General features: G+C 36.6%; 1 protein-coding gene across 10 annotated transcripts in view; it reads left to right on the forward strand.

Moving 5' to 3' along the window:
- LOC112048768 (POU domain, class 6, transcription factor 2) overlaps positions 1 to 22437 on the forward strand; it is a 244286-nt gene that overhangs the window by 185021 nt on the left and 36828 nt on the right. For 6 of the 10 annotated variants that reach the window (XM_052885580.1, XM_052885583.1, XM_052885576.1 and 3 more), the window contains 4 exons: positions 2764 to 2920; positions 4044 to 4223; positions 7063 to 7203; positions 9988 to 10486. In XM_052885580.1, coding sequence (XP_052741540.1) covers positions 2764 to 2920; positions 4044 to 4223; positions 7063 to 7203; positions 9988 to 10486 — 977 coding nt within the window. Of the gene's footprint in view, positions 1 to 2763; positions 2925 to 4043; positions 4224 to 7062; positions 7204 to 9987; positions 10487 to 22437 lie in introns of those variants that run through there. The other 4 variants (XM_052885578.1, XM_052885579.1, XM_052885581.1 and 1 more) reach the window with 2 other exon arrangements.

The raw sequence follows: 22437 nt of genomic DNA on the forward strand, positions 1-22437 counted from the left end.
CTCTTGTAAAGACTTAAGGCTGCGATCTTTAAAAGCATGCATAACTCCATGCTATCCACTTAATATCATTGGTCCATCCAGTGCGGGATCGACCAACACTGCGCTATCTGGTGCAAGGTTGTCATACCAGCACCTTGAGGCCCTAACGTTTATTGGCTGTACGAACTATCGCCCGTTATGATTTAAGTTTCACGACTCTTTCCATTAGGTATATTGTTGACTTTGATTCTTATGCGGATCTCCTCATTTCTGCTTCGATCGGCGGTAAGGAAAGCAGAAGGGCATTCTAAATTTTTGCAGCACGTAGGCGGTAGACGGTACTAAAACGATATACATTAATAAAAAGCTCCTCAGTCAGTCAAGTCAGACTTCAAATTTCATTTATATTTATCGGTTTTCTGCAGAAACGTTCAAAACCTACTTTACGTGCTGCTGATTTGACGGTAAACTTGACTGTGTATGGCTGGCGTTAGGAATATTTTATACAGAAATGCTGCGTAGTGACAGATATAAGCAGAGCGGTAGTACTTTATCGGGCGAGCTCTATATCAAAAAGCTTTTCTACTAGTTATCACAAAAAAAATAGCAAATGAATATTATGTTACAAATGAATATTGTTAATATTAAATATTATGTTATAAATTAATGCGTTAATTTCGTTTCATTTATGTTTTAATTAATTACAAGGAATGTGTAAAAACAAAAAGTTAGAAAACGAAAATGACAAGGCTAACTGAATAATAAAAAAGTTGGTATGTACCTATTTCCCTTCGTTAATAATGTCACTTATTCCAAGGTTTATTAATAATAAGTACAGTTATTTATTTAGATTAATTATACTAAGACCAGTTTTATTACGACTGTAAAGTACTACTTACTCAATTATTTATATAAATAGAATATGCATTAATCTTTACTTATAAATGCGAACGTATTTTTTTTGTTATGTCAGCCACTGACGATCAAGTAAGCTCACATACCTGCAGCTTAACAGCTTGACAGCCGATAAAACTGATCGTGTGATGGTCGCGATGTGCCGATCATACCGATCGCGACCAACAAACAATCAGTTTACTTGATCGTCAGTAGCTGACATTATGTTTTTAATTGTTAAATGTAATTTATTTAACGAAAAAAAATCTATTATAAAAGTTGACTATTCAAACTGTACTAAACTGTATAAAGTAACGATTTTATACAGGGTGCTGGGGAGTGTTTTCCAAAGTTCAAGGTGTTGGCGAGTCCACTTATAGGAGCCGAACTGCATAACTAAATTTTTTTTTAACTAAATAAATATTTATTTTAACTACATTTTTTTTTATGTTCTCATACAAAGTAATTCAAATAATTCCGACTATCCGTGTAACACACGTGTTGCTTTTATCTATCCTCGCATTTTAAAGTTTGGCTACGTTATAATTATAAGGATGCGTATAAGGAACACATTTTAATATCTAATTACAAAAGAAATATTATTTACTCCGAAAATATTAATTAATAAAAATTAATGGTATTTTTAATTATTTTTCGCTAAATAATAATTATGACCCCCAAAGTTATGGTAAATACTCCTTATCGCCCTGTATAACTTGACAGTGTTCGTTTTTAATTCCTCTATCTCTCTATCTATAGTAGGTATCGTGTTAGGCAGAAATATTCACACAAATTCCAAAGTCACATTCTTCATTATCTCCTTTACCTTATCCGACCTCTAATTGTAATTATAATTTTAATTCTGATTTTTGGTTTTAATTTTGGTCTGTTTTTCTGTATTCTATGTATATTTTGTGTATGAACTGACCTAAAATAAAATGATATTATTAATTTAAAAGGTTAAAAAAGGCCTAAAAGAATAACTGTACAGGTGCGATTTTAATACAGCATTAACTTATTCACGAATAAAAAAGTCACCCTAAAAGCTCGTCTCTGAAAGCTTTTAAATTAAGCGTTTAAACAGTGAACTGTCAAGTAAATGCATTAATGTGATTATTTTCTAAGGGCTCTACCTGTTATACTCTCGTTAAAACAAATAGTTATGATATGCACAATAAAAAACCGGGCAAGTGTGAGCCGGGCCACGCGTAGAATAGGGTTCCGTAAAGCGTAGCTTAAGTGCGTTATATTCTATGGGTTCAGTAGTTACCCAGCATTTGTTCAATTATTGATATTACTTATTTGACTTTTACTTTTTCCTGGGAAGTTTTAAAAAAGGTCCATAGATAGCTGACATGATTTGAATACTCTATTGACAACAACGCCAAACGTACGTCTATAGAATAAATAAATATTGTAAAGAATTATAATGTAACTAGCTGACACCGCGCGGTTTCACCCGCGTGATTCCTGTTCCCGTAGGAATACGGTGATAATATATAGCCTTCCTCGATAAATGGGCTATCTAACACTGAAAAAATTTTTCAAATCGGACCAGTATTACCGGAGATTAGCGCGTTCAATCAAACAAACTATTTTTTTAGAATAAAGACGTAAAGTAAAGTAAAAACGTACCGCCAAGCGATTTAGCATTCCAGTACGATGTTTTGTTGAAACCAAAGGGGATGTGGATTTTCATCCTTCCTAACGAGTTAGCCCACTTCCATCTCAGATTGCATCATCACTTACCATCATTTTCATATAGTTTTCATATATATATATATCATTCATATGACGCGAGTATATTAAAATGGGCGGATAATTGTGCCTCTGAGTATAGATTCAGTTTTTTTTTTTTAATAAGTGTCTTAAGAGTGTGTGTTTGTCCAGCAGGCGGAGTCGGACCGTGAGAGCGGCGCGAGCTCCCCGGACGGCGGCGGGGCGCGAGCGCCGCTCGCCGAGCCACGCTCGCCGTCCCCGCGCGCGCGCTCGCCGCACCAGCCGCACCAACCGCACCAACCGCACCAGCCGCACTTGAATGGCTCCAGTGAGTTCGTAACACTCTTTATATCACTTACTATTTCTAACTCTGACGAGGTAGCTTGTAGCCTCAACAGCTCAACGGTAAACCAGCTGGACTCATCACCTAGGGGTGGTGATTCCATCCCCGTCTGCTGGATTATTGTCGTACCCACTCCTAATACAGTCTTTCCCGACAAGTTGGGAATGGTAACATTAGTCATATTTAAAAAAGAAATCAACACTCTGTGCCATTTGAGTCATTATCATTATTATCAGCCTATTTTAACGGCCTAAAACAGGGCTAGGCATTCCTCCTAAAACGAGAGAGGATAAGGTGCTAAGACCCACTACTCTCACAATGGGACTAATTCGTTAACGACCACTATCAGTTATTAATGATAATAACTAAGACGACTTAACGTGCTCTCCGAGGCATGGGGACATACACCAACTTCCTAACTCCGCCCTGAGTATATTTACTGAAAAGACAAGCTCCGTAGAAGAAAAGTATATGCCCCGACCCAGGATTCGAACTAAGATAAACATTACTTGATTCAATTTATTCATTCATGATCATCCTGTGCCATTCTAGTATAATAGAACTCGTCCGTGAAGCACTACCACCAGTCTTATCACTACCGTCAAGCAGCATTGCTGTGATTTGGTTTCTTGAGCATGGTTGCCGGTGTAATTACAGGCCTGGACACTTGACAATGAACAACCTGTGCCATTTTTGTAATAAGTTTTGTGACAGCATGTCCGTGGAAGCACTCCCATATATTTGCAGATAAACTGTATTTGACACTTTACAGTTGAGCTTGACACAAGGCGGCACTTTGTGGGATGTGTGTCTTAAATGCCCTGCGAAGTGTTGCTTCGTTACTAGGCGATGATTCTATACTTACTATCTGATTGGTCATTTGCTTGGTCTATCAATAACTACTGTAAACACGAAGTGAACGGCCAATAATCTCGCAGGTCGTCGACACGAAACTAAATGTCTTCCAATTTCAATACATTTTGAAGGAAGTTTAATAGAAATACAACATGGTAAAGGCCGAAAGGAGAGTGATAAGGAACAAGACCGATAATGTAATTTATCCTTTTTTGTAAAAGGCTACCAATTCAAACGTCAATTTCTTCCACAGTGGCATCGATGTTCCAAAACCTGCAGAACCTTGCCAACATGCAGCAAAGTATGCCGCAACAGATGCAGCAGCAAATGTCCCAGCAGATGTCGCAGCTGGCTGCCAACCTCCAGGGCCTGACGTCAATGCCATCTAACCCTGTCATCAATTCACCGCTTAACTTGAGCGTTAGTGCTCCAGGTAAGAAACTCCTAGCCAATATACAGCAAAGTACGTTGCAACAGATGCAGCAGCAATGTCCCAGCATATGTCGCAACTAGTTGCCAACCTTCAGGGCCTGGCGTTAAGCCATCCAACCCTGTCATAATAGTGCTCCAGGTAAGCACAAAAGCAAAGCATACAGTAACAGATGCAGCAGCAAATGTTCCAGCAGATATTTAGGGCCTGACGTCTAAACCTTCCAACCCTGACATCAATTCACAGTTTAACTTGAACGTTAGTGCTCCAGGTAAGCAACTTCTTGCCAACATGCAGCAAAGTATGCCGCAACAGATGCAGCAGCAAATGTCCCAGCAGATATCGCAGCTGGCTGTCAACCTCCAGGACCAGAAATGCCATACAACACTGTCATCAATTCACCGCTTAACTTTAGCGTTAGTTCTCTAGGTAAGAAGCAATTTGCCAATAGATATACAGCAAAGCATACCGCAACAGATGCAGCTGCATAAATGTCCCAGAAGATATAAGAAGCTGGCTGCCTACTTGGGCCTGATATCCTTGCCTCCCAAACCTGTAATCATACCACTCTTTAGTGCTACGTACGAGTAACAAGAACTTTCCTAACATGCAGCAAAATGCACCTCTGATAATAATAGAAGCAGGTAAATAATTGCCAACAAATGACATTGGAGGCAGTCGACTGCCAACCTAAAGCCTAACATCAATGGCACTTAAGCCCTGTCATCATTCACCGCCTAACTCGAGAGTCAGTACCTACCCAAGGTAGCAGCACCTTGTCAATATGCAAGAAATCTTGACGTAACTGATACAGAAGATTTACCCAGCAGACGAGGCGTTTGTTGTTATCAACAAACCAAACCTCCAAACCGGAACTTTTTCTACGTATCCTGCATTTGAATTTACAATGGAAACAAATAAAGTACAACTAAATTAAGTAAAAAGATCCTAATATCGCAGCATTTACAATTTTACATTTAATTTTATTTTTTTTTTTTTTTCTTTTTTTACTTTTTTACGTAAAATGTCACTACAAAAATGAAATTTAGCATGGAAGTAGTTTATACTTGTAGTTAGTACACGTCCGCTAAAAAAGAGACAGGACCTGATAACGAGGCGGACGAAGTCGCGGGCGTTAGCTAGTATAAAATATAACTATGTCACAAGTACGCGTAGCTAGCAACCCGAATAGTTTAAAAAGATAAATCTATCGTTTAATGCAATAATTTTAAAATATTTTTGTAACATTTCCAAATAAGGTTGCCATCAGCACAAAAATAAATAAAGTTAAAAGGCAGCTTTATCGTTAAAATCAGTCTCCTTCAGACCACCGTCAGTGAAATCTGTTTGCTAAATTGAATTTAAACATTTTCTACCGTTGATGCTTGATTGAGTAACAAACATTTAAACAACTTCATAAACATTTAAATGAGAGTTTGCAACAGAATGCTTAAGTTGATTAAGATTGTACGCCTTATTTAGACTTAACTCACATGCCCACCGACTTTCAGTGCATTACCTGCCCAGTCGGCGTCGTGGTCTCGAGGGTAGACCCTCTAATTAGACCGAATGGGATAATCAAAGAGACACGGTTCATGCATTAAAACTCTCAAGTCGAAAATCACGTCTATAATTAGGTGATTACCGAAACCAATCGATTAATGAAACTAAGATAGCGGCTCCTCTTGCCCTCCCATAATATCCCTCGAAAAAATCTATTTAAATAATGAGAATAATTACATTTTTTTTTCACGAACGCCCGAACATTACGTCTGTTGCGGTATCATTAACAGTTTTATTGTCTTAATAGACCTAATTATACATTTTTTTCGGCTCTTAATTGATGCGCCGTAGGAAAGAACATTTGTTACCGAAATGTGAAATGTCATGGTTTAAATGAATACGTTATGTTAATGTCGATTTTAACTATTTTAACGGGCTCATGTGAGGCATGCAGATAATGTTTTAGATTTTTCGTGTGAGGCCGTTTTGTTCGCGGCAAATTAGTGACGCTCGGTTGCCGATGGATTTTATGTAATTTCCTATCGTTGTTCCATAGACGTCGGGATTAATTGCTATATTATTTTATTGTTTATAATTATATGAGTTGTAACTAGAAAGTCTCATGTTCTATGCACGATTGTTTCATTACTCGTTCGCTACCATGACTGATGGGACGGGCTAAAGCAAATAAGGTTACGATTGATAAATTTTCATTGTGCACAATAATATTTTATTGAATAAGTTTCACAATCAGCAAATCAGAAAAAAACACGAGTTTTTCAGTAAAAGATTTTACTTATAAGCTCTTAAATTTTACATTTTCATCTTCAAATATATCTGCATAATGCATAAATTTACATAATGGTTACTATCTACTGCCATCATGATTGTTTCCTGTTGACCTCTCTAGTGGTATCGGGTTTAAATATAGCTGCGACATTTTCTAGAAACTTTCTTTTATTAAAATCTAATTCTTCCGTTATAGTGGCATTTCTATTGCACTTAATTTTTCATTACCCATTTTTTCGTTTATAGGATTAAAAGTCGACGATTAGGAGATTTTTTTCTGTTTCGTGAAAAGACATATTAAAAACCTTTTCATTTCTGGACCTCTTGTAAGGACTTCTAAACACATGTAGCCACACGTGAGCCTGTAGCTATGTGGCACTTCGATTCACTTTCTACAAACGCTAACGCTTAGAAAAATATATAAAAATATAGGTTGCGCACAAAAAACGTAACGCTGTCATTCGTTCATTGAATTTTACTGCCCATATTTGGAAAAACGATTTTTAAGGAGTAAACTCCAAAAATATTAAGTAATGGTTTCTTTCCGCAGGCATGGGGTCGCCCAACCCAGTGGCGAACAACAATATGCTTCCGCCTGCGATGCCGTCACCGATGCCGCAGCTCATCCTGGCTTCGGGCCAGCTCGTCCAGGGGATACAGGGGGCGCAACTACTCATACCCACCTCCCAAGGTCAGTTCATCATCAATCATCATATTTATTGAATAGATCCAGGCTATTCTATTATAAACAACTAGCGGACGCCCGCGACTTCGTCCGCGTGGAATTTAGTTTTTCGCAAATCCCTCGGAAACCATGGATTTTTCCGGGATAAAAAGTAGTCTATTTATTAATCCAGGCTATAATATATCTTAATACCAAATTTCAGCTAATTCGGTTTAGTAGTTGAGGCGTCAAAGAGTAACAAACATTCATATCATCAAAATCATCAGTTTTCGCAAATCTCGGGAAACCATGGATTTTTTCGGGATAAAAAGTAGCCTATGTGTTAATCCAGATTAAAATCTATTTCCATTCCAAATTCCAGCTAAATCTCTTCAGTAGTAGCGGCGTTATAGAGTAACAAACATCCAAACATCCATACAAACTTTCGCATTTATAATATTAGTAGGATTTGTTGTTCTCCTCAAAAAACCGTTCCGTTTATCGAGTAAGGCTAAATTTTACATATTATCCCCGTATTCCTACGGGATCGGGAACCACGCGGGTTAAACCGTACGGCGTCAGCTAATAATAAGATATTTATTGAACATAATTTGTACATTCAATAAATCAATATTGAATCAACATTTTTAAAGACTACAGCTATGCATAGAACAATAACAAAACTTAGAATATTTCGTGTTCATAAATTTCAATACGAATTATGTTTACATAATTTAACCTATTGTTAAGTACTTGATTAATTCGTATAACAATGTTAGCTGGTTATTTTCTTACAATATCTAGCAACAATGAAATATCTTATTAAAATAATTACTTACATTAACGCAATATAATCTAACCACCGATTATCCCTGATTATTATACACAACAAAAACTAATCATTCGTTACATTGTATCAAATAAAGGCAATGAGAACTAAATCGTTTATTCTAAAGTAGCTGAAGCCCCGCGATTTCTCTCGAAGTTCCCGTTTCTGTGGGAATACAAGGAAAACAAATAGCCTATGGCACTAACAAATAACGTGGCTTACTATCAGTGGCATAAGGTTGTCGATCAGGGTATGCACTAGTAAGAAAAATTAACCAAACTGTTAAAATCTTCAGTTAATAAACTTTAAGAAAACAACTCTTAGGGTATGCAGTACTTTAATGCATGTACGAAGTGCACGCCACTGCTTACTATTAGTAAAATAATTTTCAAAATTAGTTCAGTAGATCCCTCTACAATCTCACAAACTTTACCTCTTTATAAGGTCAATTACATATTCCTACTGATAGTAGACACCACTATGAGAGAGATTGAAAGGCTTCATTAGCTCCATAACAACACGAAGAGGTTATGGGTTCGATCCCCGCCTTATTAATGACTATTGACTGTTGTCATACTCTCTCTTAACACAGTATTTAAGCAATTCGCAAGGGAACGATACTGTAATTGGTGATACATAAAAAAAATATGGCAAATTACAAAACATGAAAAAATAAAGAAGACGTTCTATTCAAATTTTGATTTTTTAAAATTCATCAATGTATTATATACTAATATTATAAAAAAAAGTGAAGAAACCCACGTTATTAGCATGTGTCATAAGCTATAATTTATCCACGTATTCTCACGGGAACGGAACCTTTGAGGTGAAACCTGACTAGTATGAAAATAAGCAAAGAATCATTGTCAGCAATCTTTTTTTTTTTTTTTTTAATGCAAATAGGCTCGCGTTTGACCATGATCTAACCTGATGGTAAGTGTAGATACAGTCTAAGATGGGACACGCTTGCCTAGAAGGTGCCTATTCACTCTTGTTTTGAAGATACCCAAGTTATAATATTCAGGAAACACAGACTTGGGAAGGGTATTCCAAACCTTAGCCGTGCGTATGAGAAAAGAAGACGCAAAGCGTTTTGTACGGGTCCTAGGGACATCTACAATATAGGGATGAAAACCCACCCGATGTCTTGCGGTGCGATGGTAAAAAGGCGAAGGTGGTATGACATCGAATAGCTCCTGAGCACATTCTCCAAAATATATCCTATAAAACACCGATAAACTGGCAACTTTCCGCCGATGCTCAAGGGTCTGGAGTTTGGTCAAAAGCGGTGAATCTGTGCCAATGAGTCTCCTGGCTCGGCGATCCACAGCATCCAAAGCAGCCAATTGGTATTTGGCTGAGCCGTCAAAAAGATGGCTGCAGTACTCCATGCAAGACCGGACTTGGGCCTGATATAGAGTAAGTAATTGCTGTGAGGAGAAGTACTGCTTAACCTTACGGAGTATTCCAAGTTTTTTGGCCGCGGTTTTGGCTTTAGATTCTATGGACCGCCCAAAGTTGATGTTAGCCGAAATATCGACACCCAGGAGATCGATGTGGTCAGTGATAGGCAAGGATACATTTCTGAATGTAGGTGTAAATGGAAAAGGAGTCCGTTTTGCCGTCAGTAGACATGCCTGCGTTTTGGTTGCATTGAACTGAACTAAATTAGCGTCGCCCCATTCGGAGACTTCCTTTAGGGTAGAGTTCAATCGAGAAACCATCGCCTCCCTGAGTTCGTTAGTTTCAGTTCCACCGGCGCGCGGTCCGGATAAATATCTTTCCGTTACCGTACTGTCATCTGCATAACCAAGGGTTCCAGGTTTCAGCAGGTCATTAATATGCAGTAAAAAAAGAGTAGCGGAAAGTACCGACCCTTGAGGAACTCCAGCGTTAATAGCCATCTAATCACTGCCTAGAAAGGTTTTTCTATCTATTACTTAAAATATACTTTCATATTAAATGGTGCTTCTTTGTTACAGGCATCGCAACTCAAACCATCTTAACGATCCCGGTCAACCACGTAAACTCGAACGACCAGATGGTGAACTTAGCATTAAACAACGGCCAAGTCGTCTCCACATCGCTGGCCAACCTCCAAGCGATGGCCCAACCTCACCAACTACTCAATTCCAACCCGCAACAAACGCCAAACATTCGGCCAAACATGCTGAACTCTACGTTATCAAATGCTCTGCTAAACCCTGGTTTGCCAAACTTTCTGTCCAACGGCGCAGCCAATGCCCAAGAGTTGCTACACGCGTTACAGCAACAGCAACCTCAGTCGAACCACAACCTACTGCAAACAGTTCAGCAAAACAACCAGCAACATATGCCGCAAATGCCAGGCAGAAGGTCCTCGTCTCCAAGGCCTGAGAGGCATTACAAAGAACGGGAAAACTTCGAGAGGTACACGGGTGTAAAGAGAGAAAGGAGCGAAATAGACAACGCGGGAGCAGCAGTTTTAAATAATATTAACAGGTAAGTTTCTTATTGACTCTTTTGTAGTCTTACGGTTTATACGTATATTCCGCACTGGCTAAATTTTATCTATAAAAAGGACACCTTTTGTCAATCAAAAAGATTTTCATGTAAATCTTATTAATCTTATCAAGAAATGGAAACGTAGGCCGGCTATTATTATTTCACCACAACTAGTTGCATCGACTGGCTGGTTTCAGAAGGACTGGCTAATTTTTGTCTAACGCGGTAATGCAATCCTGACCACTGGCCAGTAAAAAAATTAAACGTAAATTGTTGAAATATGAGACAAAACTTGGTATGGAGGATCCATGATTTCAACGGTTAGTGACTTAAAATAACAATTATATTATTGACCTTTGGTTGTTTGAAACATTTCACTCATAAGTAATAAACTGACTAGATCATATTGTTGATAAATAGTCCTTTTCAGAGAAACAATTGCAAACATTATCGTCTTGATATTTGCCAGTGTAAGGCTAGTAAAGTGACATTGTGTGTTATCGGCTAGGAATATTTTTATTACCTAAATAATTAGTTGTGGGAAAAGGAAACTATAAAGAAATATAATTTGCACTCAGTTGACATTCTAAATAAACCTAAACCAAGTAACTTTTTGCTCTAAAGTTAACAGGATCGGCGCGCAAAACATTTCCTAAAAAGTGTATTAAGAATTCCTAAACTCCTTAAAAGTAGATAACTGTTACCAACTTATAAAAGCACAGGTATCTCGTCTTATTATAACCAGCGTTCGCGGAATTAAAATGTGGAATGTGCCACAGAAAATATTCTTATATAATAAAAATTAATTACGCAAGAGTTTTTTAATAATATAACCGTCCAATTTGACAGGTCTCTGGCATTTTTAATTAAATAACTATCGATGGTTCTTCGTAATCGATCTTTGGTGTGGTATTCATGTTTTTGCATTACTCGCTATGTTATAAAATACCTAGGTGGGTAGGTACCTATTATTAGATCGTATACGATACGAAGTAATCGACTGCAACACTTTTTTGCCACCACAAGATTACTTTCACGAATGTCTATACGCTATTTGTCACCAGCTTATTTTGAATTGACAACTTCTTGTAAAAGGGTAAACCGCGTCACAGCTGAGGTTCGCTGACACTTGCGTCTTGACACAGTGGTGGATTTACCAGTAGTCTAAGTAGGCTGGAGCCTAGGGTGGCAGATTTAAGAGGGTGGCAAATTTGGACCAAAAAAACCCAATCTCTTCTACAGAAATAAAGATAATTTCAATATTTTAGTCCTGTACGTCCTGTATTAAAATATTAAAACTTGCGATTTTATTGACACAATATAAGGCAATTGTATTGATTGCGAACAAGGATACCTATCGAATTTCAGAGTTAAGTAGGGGCTTCAAAAACTCAATAGCCTACTGGCGGCAAATTTGCAAATCCGCCACTGACTTAACAGAGAAAATTTCGTACTGATTTTACGACCACAGACTATTTTAAAAATTTCTATGTCGCTGCTATCAAAATGTTCTTCACAACTCCGACAATAGAGGATTCTTAAGTTATCACTTTTGTCGAAAGCCTCGAGACGCACACGTTTTATTTTTTTATTTAAAGTCCAATGAAGAGTCTACTATGGTTGGTATGCAGGGATGTTTCTCAAATAAACGAACCTTCAGTTCATATCGCATGGTCTGTAATACTACCACTACATTCAAGTCCAAAGGGATTTCCCGAAACAGATTGACTCATCATTATTAGCCGACAGACGTCCATTGATTGAAAGAACCTCCAAAGAAAAAGATTTTAAGCCGCCTGCATCCAGTGGCTCCTTGTAACCCGCGATCTATTAGATTCACTAAACAAGAATTAAAATATGAATGTATTTATAACTAGAAGCCGCCCTGCGCGCACCATGTACTAACGCGTACATTGCAAATATAGGCAACAGTCATCAATATATATAAATCATCAAAATATAACATGGATTTCTATTGGTAAAAGAATTTTTAAAATCAAATCATTAGATCTAGAGATTACCCCCTACAACACCATAAATTTTACCTCTTTGTAGTATAAGGTTTAAAGACTTTTCCACATATTTTTAGTTAAAAAAAAGCAAACCTTTAGGGGTATGTAACACGCCTGTACCAAAGTCAGTCAGTGTTGGTTGTAATTACGTGACAATGAGTGTAATTACGTGTCACCGCGCATGTGTGCGTGAGCTAGTGTGTGCTAATCAGCGGGCCATATCAGAATGGACAAGTAGGGTGAGCTTAGAACTTTAGTTACAGTTTGAAAGCTGTTTTTACTTGAAAAGACTTTGTTTATTACACTTTTACTCTAAGTAGAGACTGTGATGGTAAAAGATATAAAGTTTGAAAGTGTCTTGTGAATGGCTGCCATTATACTAAGCTTTTGAGGATATGATTTCTCATTTTCATCATAATCATTATCAACCCATATTCGGCTCACTGTTGAGCACGAGTCTCCTCTCAGAATGAGAGGTGTTAGGCCAATAGTCCTCCACGCTGGCCCAATGCGGATTGGCAGACTTCACACACGCAGAGAATCGAGAAAATTCTCTGGTATGCATTTTTCCTCACGACGTTTTCCTTCACCGTTTGAGACACGTGATATTTAATTTCTTAAAATGCACACAACTGAAAAGTTGGAGGTGCATGCCCCGGACCGGATTCGAACAGACATCTGAATCGGAGACAGAGGTCATATCCACTGGGCTATCACGGCTCTTATCTTTTCTACCCATTCCTCTGATATTTTCTACGCGATACCGTATCGGTACGCTAAATCGCTTGGGGGTCTTCATGGGTGGGGTGTTAAAATGTACTCCGCGTGAAATTTAGTCTTTCCCGCGGAAACTATGGATTTTCTGGAAAAAAAATAGCCTGTATGTTATCCAGTATATATTATATCTACAAACCACCCAAGGGGTTAACTTTTTATGGTTTTTGAAAATGACCCTAATCGATGTATTCGTTTTTTTTTTTTTTATTCTTTACAAGTTAGCCCTTGACTACAATCTCACCTGATGGTAAGTGATGATGCAGTCTAAGATGGAAGCGCATACCACTGCGCCACGGAGGCCGTCAAAAACGTCGTTTTACGTGTAAGAGTATACAAACATCCATCTATACAAAGTTTCGCGTTTATCATATAGTGGGATAGTCAGACAATGCACCTAATTTTCAATCCCGTATCAAGTCACGTTACACAACAACATAAGCATTGATGAGTCCACATTGTAATGTAATATAATTTCATTCCATTCATTTCATTAGGAGCCGGTATAATGAAGTGGAATGATAAATGTACATCATGCGATGACAGTATTAGCAATTCAATTCATTTGTAATAAAAACGGGAGCGATGGTATCGCGGGCACGGGGTAGCAGGGGGTAGGGGGGTGCTTATTACACGTCATTACGATGGGGCGTCATTAAATTGTAATTTAATGTGTTTGTTGTTTTGTCTGTTGCTAAGACTTGGTGAAGCGAAATATTCTGATATTTACCCTTAAAGTTCAATGAACTCGCAGGTCATGGATTATTTAGACTCGTTTCTTAACAACAGTCTCTTTGACCCAATGGTTACTCTACGGTACTGAGTTCAAGACCTAGGTCGGTCTATGAAAACTTAACTTTTTCTTTCAAGAAATTTTCAGGCCCTAATTTCGTTGCTTAATTTTGCAGTCAATGGTTTTCTCGTGCCTTGAAGAACACTTAAAAACGTCGATCCCGGTCAATGTTTATAACATCTGGCAATGACCGTTATAAGAACAAAAACATTACCACCAACACGCATTCGAGCAACATGGTGGTTCTAAGCTCTATATCTCCATTCTTATTAGGAAAGGACTTAAACCTGAGGAATAGACTGGTAATTATGTTGATGAAAAAAATAGTGAAATAATATTTATCGAGTTTCGAGGTTTTATTATCACCATGAAACCAAGTCAACGACAAACTAACTTATACAGGCTGCTCGGGAGTATTGTCCATAACTTCAAGGTATTAACGAGACCACTTATAGGAACCGAACTGCATAACTAATGTTTTTATAACTCCAAAAACAAAAATAATATATTTTCATACAAAGTAATTCAAATAATACCAACTATACATGTAACACACGCCTTTAGGTGAAAACGTTGCATTTTAAAATATAATTACGTATTTTTTATGAGGATATCTATAAGGAGCATATTTTAAGATCTACTTACAAAAGAAATATATTTACTTCGAAAATATTCATTTTAGAACACATGTTCCTTTAACATTTTGAATTTTTTTTAAAAGAGTTATGGAAAATACTCCCGAGCACCCTGTATATTCCAACCTTTGTAGGTACGAACAAAAACATATCATTATCTAAATAAAACACTTTGTACATATCAATAATGTATAAGTAAGTAATAAAAACCGTCCACTTAACGTAATTATGTGTCTTACACATTAAAACCAGCGCATAATAAGGAAAACCCAACGCTCGCTCGCCTATTATCTACCTTAATGAGCTATTTTATGCTAATCATGGCCAGGATGTAAGGCAAGGCGCTGATATAATTACATAAATAATACTTGTATTCGAGAACCTTATGAACAATATTCTGGTGCTGCCAGTGTGGAAAATAGAAAACAAATATGGCGTTTTGAAAAAATCCCAATAAAAGTACAGTATATTTGAAATTAAATAGAAAAGTTTTGGTAGTCATTGGTTGGTTATTTTCCATAACCATTAATCCTCTATAACGTGCCTGTTTTTATGACCCCGTGGTTAAGAGCCCCCGCTCACTTACAACTTTTAGTTGGCCGACTAAATCGGCCGAGTATAGAACAGGTATAGCGATGTATGACAGCCCGCACATCTATCTAACTAAATCACGCACAATTAAAAAGTGGTCCAACTATCGGCCAACTAAAAATTGTCAGTGAGCGACCACCCTAAGTCTCTCGCCTACTCATAGTAGGAGAGGATGTTTGGAGCTTAAGTCCGCCACGTTGTTTCAGTGAGGTATAGCAGGAAATAACTACATATAAATCAGATACTTTGTTCTACGTCGTGTAAATATAAGAAAATTATGTATTATGTATGCTCGTATATGGTTTATATGGTATTAGAAAATTATCTACATAAAAATTACAACAAACCTATTATTCGAGTTCCATATCAGTCTATAAAATACAGAGCTTGTCTTTTATATAAAAGAAACTTTCAGTAAAAATTCAGCCTGTTCAGCTGAGCCTGTTCTATTATCAATCCTGTGATAATTGGTTGATAAAGAATTTTATATTATCACCGCCCATCGTGGAGGATCTAAGCTCCATATCTCGTCTCCTATTAGGCGGGAGTCCTAGCTTTGTAATAGGCCGTGAAAATAGGCTGATAATTAAGAAGTACTTGTGTTACAAGTTCGTGATAATGCTGGTATAGGCTAAGAGCTTCGAATGACCTAAATACAACCAACGTCCTCCGATATAATCTTGTAATCATCTACAAGTAGGAATTATCGCGCAAACTCTAATTCATTCGGGCGATATCCTCGGGATCTATTTATCACTATTAGCCGCTGTGATAGGCGGCAGCGATAAGGGCAGTATACACAGAGTATTTTGTACGTGCGGACCAAAAAACGCGTGAGGGGTTAAAACCAAAAATTCTTTATTCAAAATTGAACGCGCTGGATCTGTCATAGGTTTAAGTTTGTCCCTTTATTTATCAACGTTATTGATTGTAATTGATTGTAAAATATGAACAATTATTATTGACGGTTAAAACATTAATGAGGTCTAAGTCACGCTAGCCTAGAAAATATCTATTCAATATCTCTTAATGGCTTCGTATTTGTTACATATGGCAGGAAACACAGAATGACAATTCATACTTTAACTGTTTAACCATGATTAGAAACAAAACGTTTGATGCGAATTATTACATCGTAGAGATGTTCACTGTGTCTTTCTTTTCTGTGGTGGGAAGGAGAACGGGGAACCAGATTTTCAAGATTCTCAGCACAGTCTCAAAGTACATCTAACTCCACGGTAACGCGTCGCTCGTGCGTACAAAGTATTGCGTGTGCATCGGGTCTTAGGTAATTACACATGCCGGAATACTTAATGCCTTGAGCGTACCTAATTATATGCTTTGCATTAAACATCTGTCAAACAGAATGCGGGCACGTCACGACTAGCGATTTCTTACCTTTACATACAAAATAGCGGATGCCCTGCTATTTAACGGACGGTTCTACCAACTAATAAAAACTACCTCCCTGCCAAATTTTATCTTTGTACGTCAAGCTGTTTTCGTTCTATCTTTGTACGTCGTGATGAGTGAACATTTAGATATTATATAATAGACTAGCTGACGCCGCGCGGTTTTACCCGCGTGTTTCCCGTTCCCGTAAGAAAACTGGGATAATATATAGCTTATAACTTTTCTCGATAAATGGGCTATCTAACACTGAAAGAATTTTTCAAATCGGACGAGTAGTTCCTAAGATTAGCGCGTTCAATCAAACAAACAAACTCTTCAGCTTTATAAATATTAGTATAGATTTATTTACGCCCCTTTTAATTATATTTCCATAAAAGAAAGTCGTAGATGATTTATTCCAAGGCCTATTTACTAAAACAGGCTTACTATTGCATTTATAAATATTAGGGGTAATATTTATTAGGGGTTTTATGTTAAAGAAATAGAAGAAACAATCATAACCCCAATCGCTTTGCAATTAGAGGATATACTTGAATGTACAAAGCATTTCGTGGTCCAATAGTTACAGTCTTACCCACATTAGCGCCGTATAGAATCAATATTGCAATTCAAACGGACAGACAAACGAGTTAACACGAGTTATAGTAGATCGTCGGGTGGAGCGTAACAATATAATTCTATCATAATAGTATTAGTAAGTTTGTGTTTTGGTAAGAACACGATTAGAATATAATGTAGATTTCATTCACAGCAAAACACTTGATAAAGGCACCGGATCAACAAATGATCAAAGTTTGATCCCAACTTATTGACCTCTTATATAATAAAAGGACGCACAATCATGTAGAAAATTTCACTTACAAACTGGCTAATTTTGCTTTGACAGTTTTAGAATTATTGGTAAAGAAAATAATACCTAAAGGCCTTTAAATATAGTCCAATATTCAATAAAACCCCAAATTCAGAGCAAATTCTACCTTAAGGATTGAGTTTACGGTTGAATTTGCAAATGTGACTACTTCAATTGAGTGTCAAGAAGTTGATTGTGCATCCACTTTTTAATAGGAGATCAATGACCCAACTAGACTGTTGACGTACACACTCCGAATTCTCATAAGCTTCCAGACTAATTTTCAAAAATTCCAAAAAAAGTAAACGAAGAAGAACGGGAAGATAATTATTATCGCAATTATTTAAAAAAAAAATTGCTTCTGTAGCATCTACGAATGAGTAATAGTACTAATAAGATATACTGCACAAACAAGTGCGATTATGTGCGAAACTGAATAACAGTGGAATTCATAGACGTTGTAGGGGCACCCCCAGGGGTTCATTCAGCCACTGAGTGTCGAATTTAACCTCTATTTGTATGAAAATTTGACACTCAGCGGGTGAATGAACCCCTGGGGGTGCCCCTACAACGTCTATGAATTTCACAGTACGTGCGTCAGTAAAACAGAAACATGTTTATGAATTATCATCTGTCTATAAGTGGTTTGTAAAAAACCATTTTTGGTAAACTATTTTCAATGTCACACGTCTCTCTACCACTCTTAATTATTTTGGAATGCGCTTCTGTTATGCTAACGTTTCTATAACACACACATCTGCTGTCGACTACTACTTCTAAAGCTAAACAGTCTTCCAAGAATAAAATGTCTATAGCAAGGTCTGACGATCATAGATAATAATATAATTATGTATGGAATCGGTCATTAAGTATTCTGGCGTATTATCTTAGCGTGGCGATGTTGATAATCCGTCAGCTAATAATGATAAATAGATCCCAGAGATATAGTTTAAACGTGTTTACTCGATAATGATACCTAAGCCCATTAATATTAGATTTTTAATAGATTACGCTGATCTATAGTATTTAATTGTAGAAGAGGTGGAGATTTGTGATGTATTTGCGGTTTTTACAATAGATTGAGTACCTTTGAACTAAGAAAGAAAAAACCTGGCTGAGTTTTTTGTAGGCTCCTCTCGAACCAAGGCGCGTTTGGCACCCTCGTAACTTTAATTTAATTTATTTTAATAAAAATTAAACACTTATTACTTGACGTTCCGGCTTCTTGTGAATTGAGCCTAATTTTTTTTTGACATTGACTTCTAAAGCTGCTCTACTAATAAAATGCTCCTACTTTGGTGTTTGGACTGTGGTGACTTTTGGCTTTAAAAAATCAACCGTCAAAGTGTAAGCGTAGTGCAAAAAGAAAATCATACTATAAAAAAAATCTGAAAAGAAAAACTTCAATGGTCTAGAGACCCATACTTAAGAGTTGCTACGAATATAAGTGACTGCCACATCTTGGAAAAGGCTTAGAAGTTACTAATTCCCATGTAATTTTTTGTTAAGAAATAGGGTAGTTGACTCATATCAAATTATATAAATATAAATAATATATATTTGGTGTAGTACATGGATTAAGGGTCCGAAATGTATCGATATCAATTAATAAAAATTAAGGATTTCTTATAAAACTTAATTTAAATAGGTATCAGGTATTTTTTTAAATTTTCCAAACGTCAAAAACACTGTCGTCCATTTTGTGACGTCACTAACACACTTGATGTATTGTTAACTAATATTTTTGTCAAATCGCTCCATGTGTATGGATTTATTATAGTGACGTCATCAAAAGGTTGAAATACAGACTGTCATGACCGACAGACGTTTTGGCTTGTATTGTCAAAAACATATTTAAAAACTAAAATTTTCATGTAATCACGTCTCAAAAAAATACGTTCTTTTTCAGTCTAGTAGAACTATAATGAACTATTTAAGACCATTTAAAAAAGTGTCAACTGGCCAGTTACCTAAATTATAACCTCGACGGTTTGAACTCATGCAAATAAGGCAAATCTTGTGCATATTTGTCATACCTACCAATAGTTCTTGCTAGTCTAAAAGTCGCCAATAGCCCATTTTTAATTGTCCTAATATCATTAAGAAACCTAATCAAGAGTGACACTTTAAATTCTTAATCAAACAAACATACACATTCAGCGTAAACCACAACCCCGCGTTAATGTCGGATAAAAAAAAGCTTGTTACACACCGCTAGCAAAACACAATGGCATTATAAAACAAAGATTTTACTATTCGATTGTACGTAGCATATCCATTAAGTGAATATATATGTGTGCGCGTGTTCTTCAAAGACATTAAGTTAATGCGACCTCATAATTACTGGAGGCATTAATTCTCGCATCCATAATTAAGTTTAATACCTCATTTCTGCTGGCCTACAATCTAGATAAATATTGTATGTCATTTGACGTCTATTAAAGTTACATTAAAATGTTGAATCATTGTGAAATACGTACGCAACGTAAGGTTTTTTTCTTTTAATTTTTTTGAGTATATAATTTTCCAGCAAGGCCAAATTTGTATAAATTACTACTCTGCTTGGAAACATACGGGGCATAATTTCGTTTAGAAACGATGATGGTTGCGTTTAATTAACGAATGACTGCATTTACTTACCTAAATGAGCATACTGACTGACATCGTAGGTTTAACAAAACTAAATTTTTATGATTTTTTTTTTGTTTATTAACTTCACGGTTAGGGGTCTGGACGCAAAGCTATAAGTCTTAGAGTTTATATCCCCACGCAATAGAGTATTCTCGTAATATCTATAGGAGGGGGAAGGGGATTGTTTATCATACTTAAAAAAATTCTTGTCAAAAAAACTTTGTTTTCAATTTTCCAGACTGTCAACTACTAACCATCTCGAAATTTGACAACAAGCTAATTCTATTCTATGTACATTTCTCTCTTAAGAGATAAGAGTAGTTTTTCAGCGAAAATGTTAAAATAGGGTTGTAAAGGACTGAATAATAATAATTTGTTGATCAATAATAAAATAGGTGTCGATGTTATCGTTTTAATTTAATTAATTATATATTGAGTAGGTAAACAAGTGACCCAAGTGGTAAGTGATTAATGCGTCCCATGGACATTTTTATTTATTGACTGCTATGAAATACCTATCCTTTTGTTCGGCATTTTAACAGCCTATTTAGCCATTTAGTGTTACCATTTAAAAAACTTTTATTTCCCTAACGTTTAACGTTGAACAAAAATATTTACTAATTCAAAAAATAATAACTATGACTGTCCTGGTAAAAAATAAAATAGTTAAAAAAATATAGTAATTAGGACACTGGGTATGATATTCTAACGATACCCCATACATCCATAATGTTCAGTTCAATAAAATGATAGAATAAAGTAAGTCACATACTTGAAACCTGGCTAAAGTCTAACCCGTGTCACTCAGGCTGAATATACGTCCTTCATTTTCCCTTGTGTGGTAATAGCCTTGGAATAACGAAGACTTATTGAATACGAAAGTCAAATATCTCTTGATGACGCTGATAACTATAGTTTGTTGCACGCCATTTTTTGCCGTATTAATCAAATCTCTATCTATGGGTAGACCATTAATGAAAACGGTCGCGTGCGCAGCAGCAAAACCGAAGCGTATATTCGGCAACCATATTTTTTTTCCATATTCAAATTATCCAACAAGCCTACAACGTGTGAAACAATTGGAAAACAACACTAATTATGCTAATTATGTTAATATTAATAATACGTAAAAATCCACCTGTCATGTTTCTTAAATGTTTATTAGTTTGAAATGTAAATCATCACTGTACACAACGGCTTCTATGATTATGAAAAATTTATTATGATTATTTTTCTTGTTCGTGTGTAGGTACTTTTTAGACATTCCGTTTTTGATAGTAGAGCTCGATACGACGGAGTTTGTTGTGGGCTCTTCTCGGACCAAGACGCGTTTGGAACCCTCGTAGCTTTAGTTTTAAGTTTTCGACTTTAATTAACATCATTAAATTAAATCATGTCAACTTGACGTTTCAAAAGTGCTTGTAAACTAAGAGAGAAATCTATTCTTATTTATACTGTCAAGCATTGCTCAGTGTACGTTTTCCGCTCTGAAAACACTGGTGCATGAGCTGTAAAACCCGCCAAATTGCATTGTAACAAGGTGGGAGTACGCTCCATATTCTGTCGTTTATACAGAGCGAGGCCTTGCCTGGTAATAAGTAATTTTCCTACTGTTATTCTTAAGTGTTAATTTTAAAAATGATCAAAGTACCTCTTTCCTATCTGACTAAAATTAGACCTATGACAAATAGTACAAAGTGTGGAGATTATAAAGATCTAAAGATCTCTCGATGTCTCTCAAGTCTCAGACTCCAGTGATAGCCACTGACGATCAAGTAAACTCATACGCCTGCAGCGCTAATCGCTTGACGTCCGATAAAACTGACCGTGTGTTGGTCGCGATCGGCATGATGTCATGCATATTGCGACCAACACACGATCAATTTTACCGGCTGTCAAGCCGTTAGCGCTGCAGGCATGTGAGTTTACTTGATTGTCAGTGGCTGACATAAGGCTGCAACTCTATATTAGGTTTTGGGTTGACGGCTTGAAACCCATACCCCATGGACCCCTATCCTAAAAATTCTAGTATTAGATTATACATGTTGAAGATAATATATCAGTTAATTACGTATTAAGCAACAGCCTTAGTGTATGATACAAGATTGGACATATTAAAGCCTTCGGCGTTAGATTACGATTTGAGCGGTTTGCGGGTAAAGCTGGTGGCACACTGCTGATGAAACTGCAAGTGCTGCAGATACTTTTGAAGAAATTAATAAATCAAATCTGTCTTTACTTTATGCTAA

The sequence above is a fragment of the Bicyclus anynana genome, chromosome 14 (assembly GCF_947172395.1).
Source record: "Bicyclus anynana chromosome 14, ilBicAnyn1.1, whole genome shotgun sequence".
NCBI lineage: Eukaryota > Metazoa > Arthropoda > Insecta > Lepidoptera > Nymphalidae > Bicyclus > Bicyclus anynana.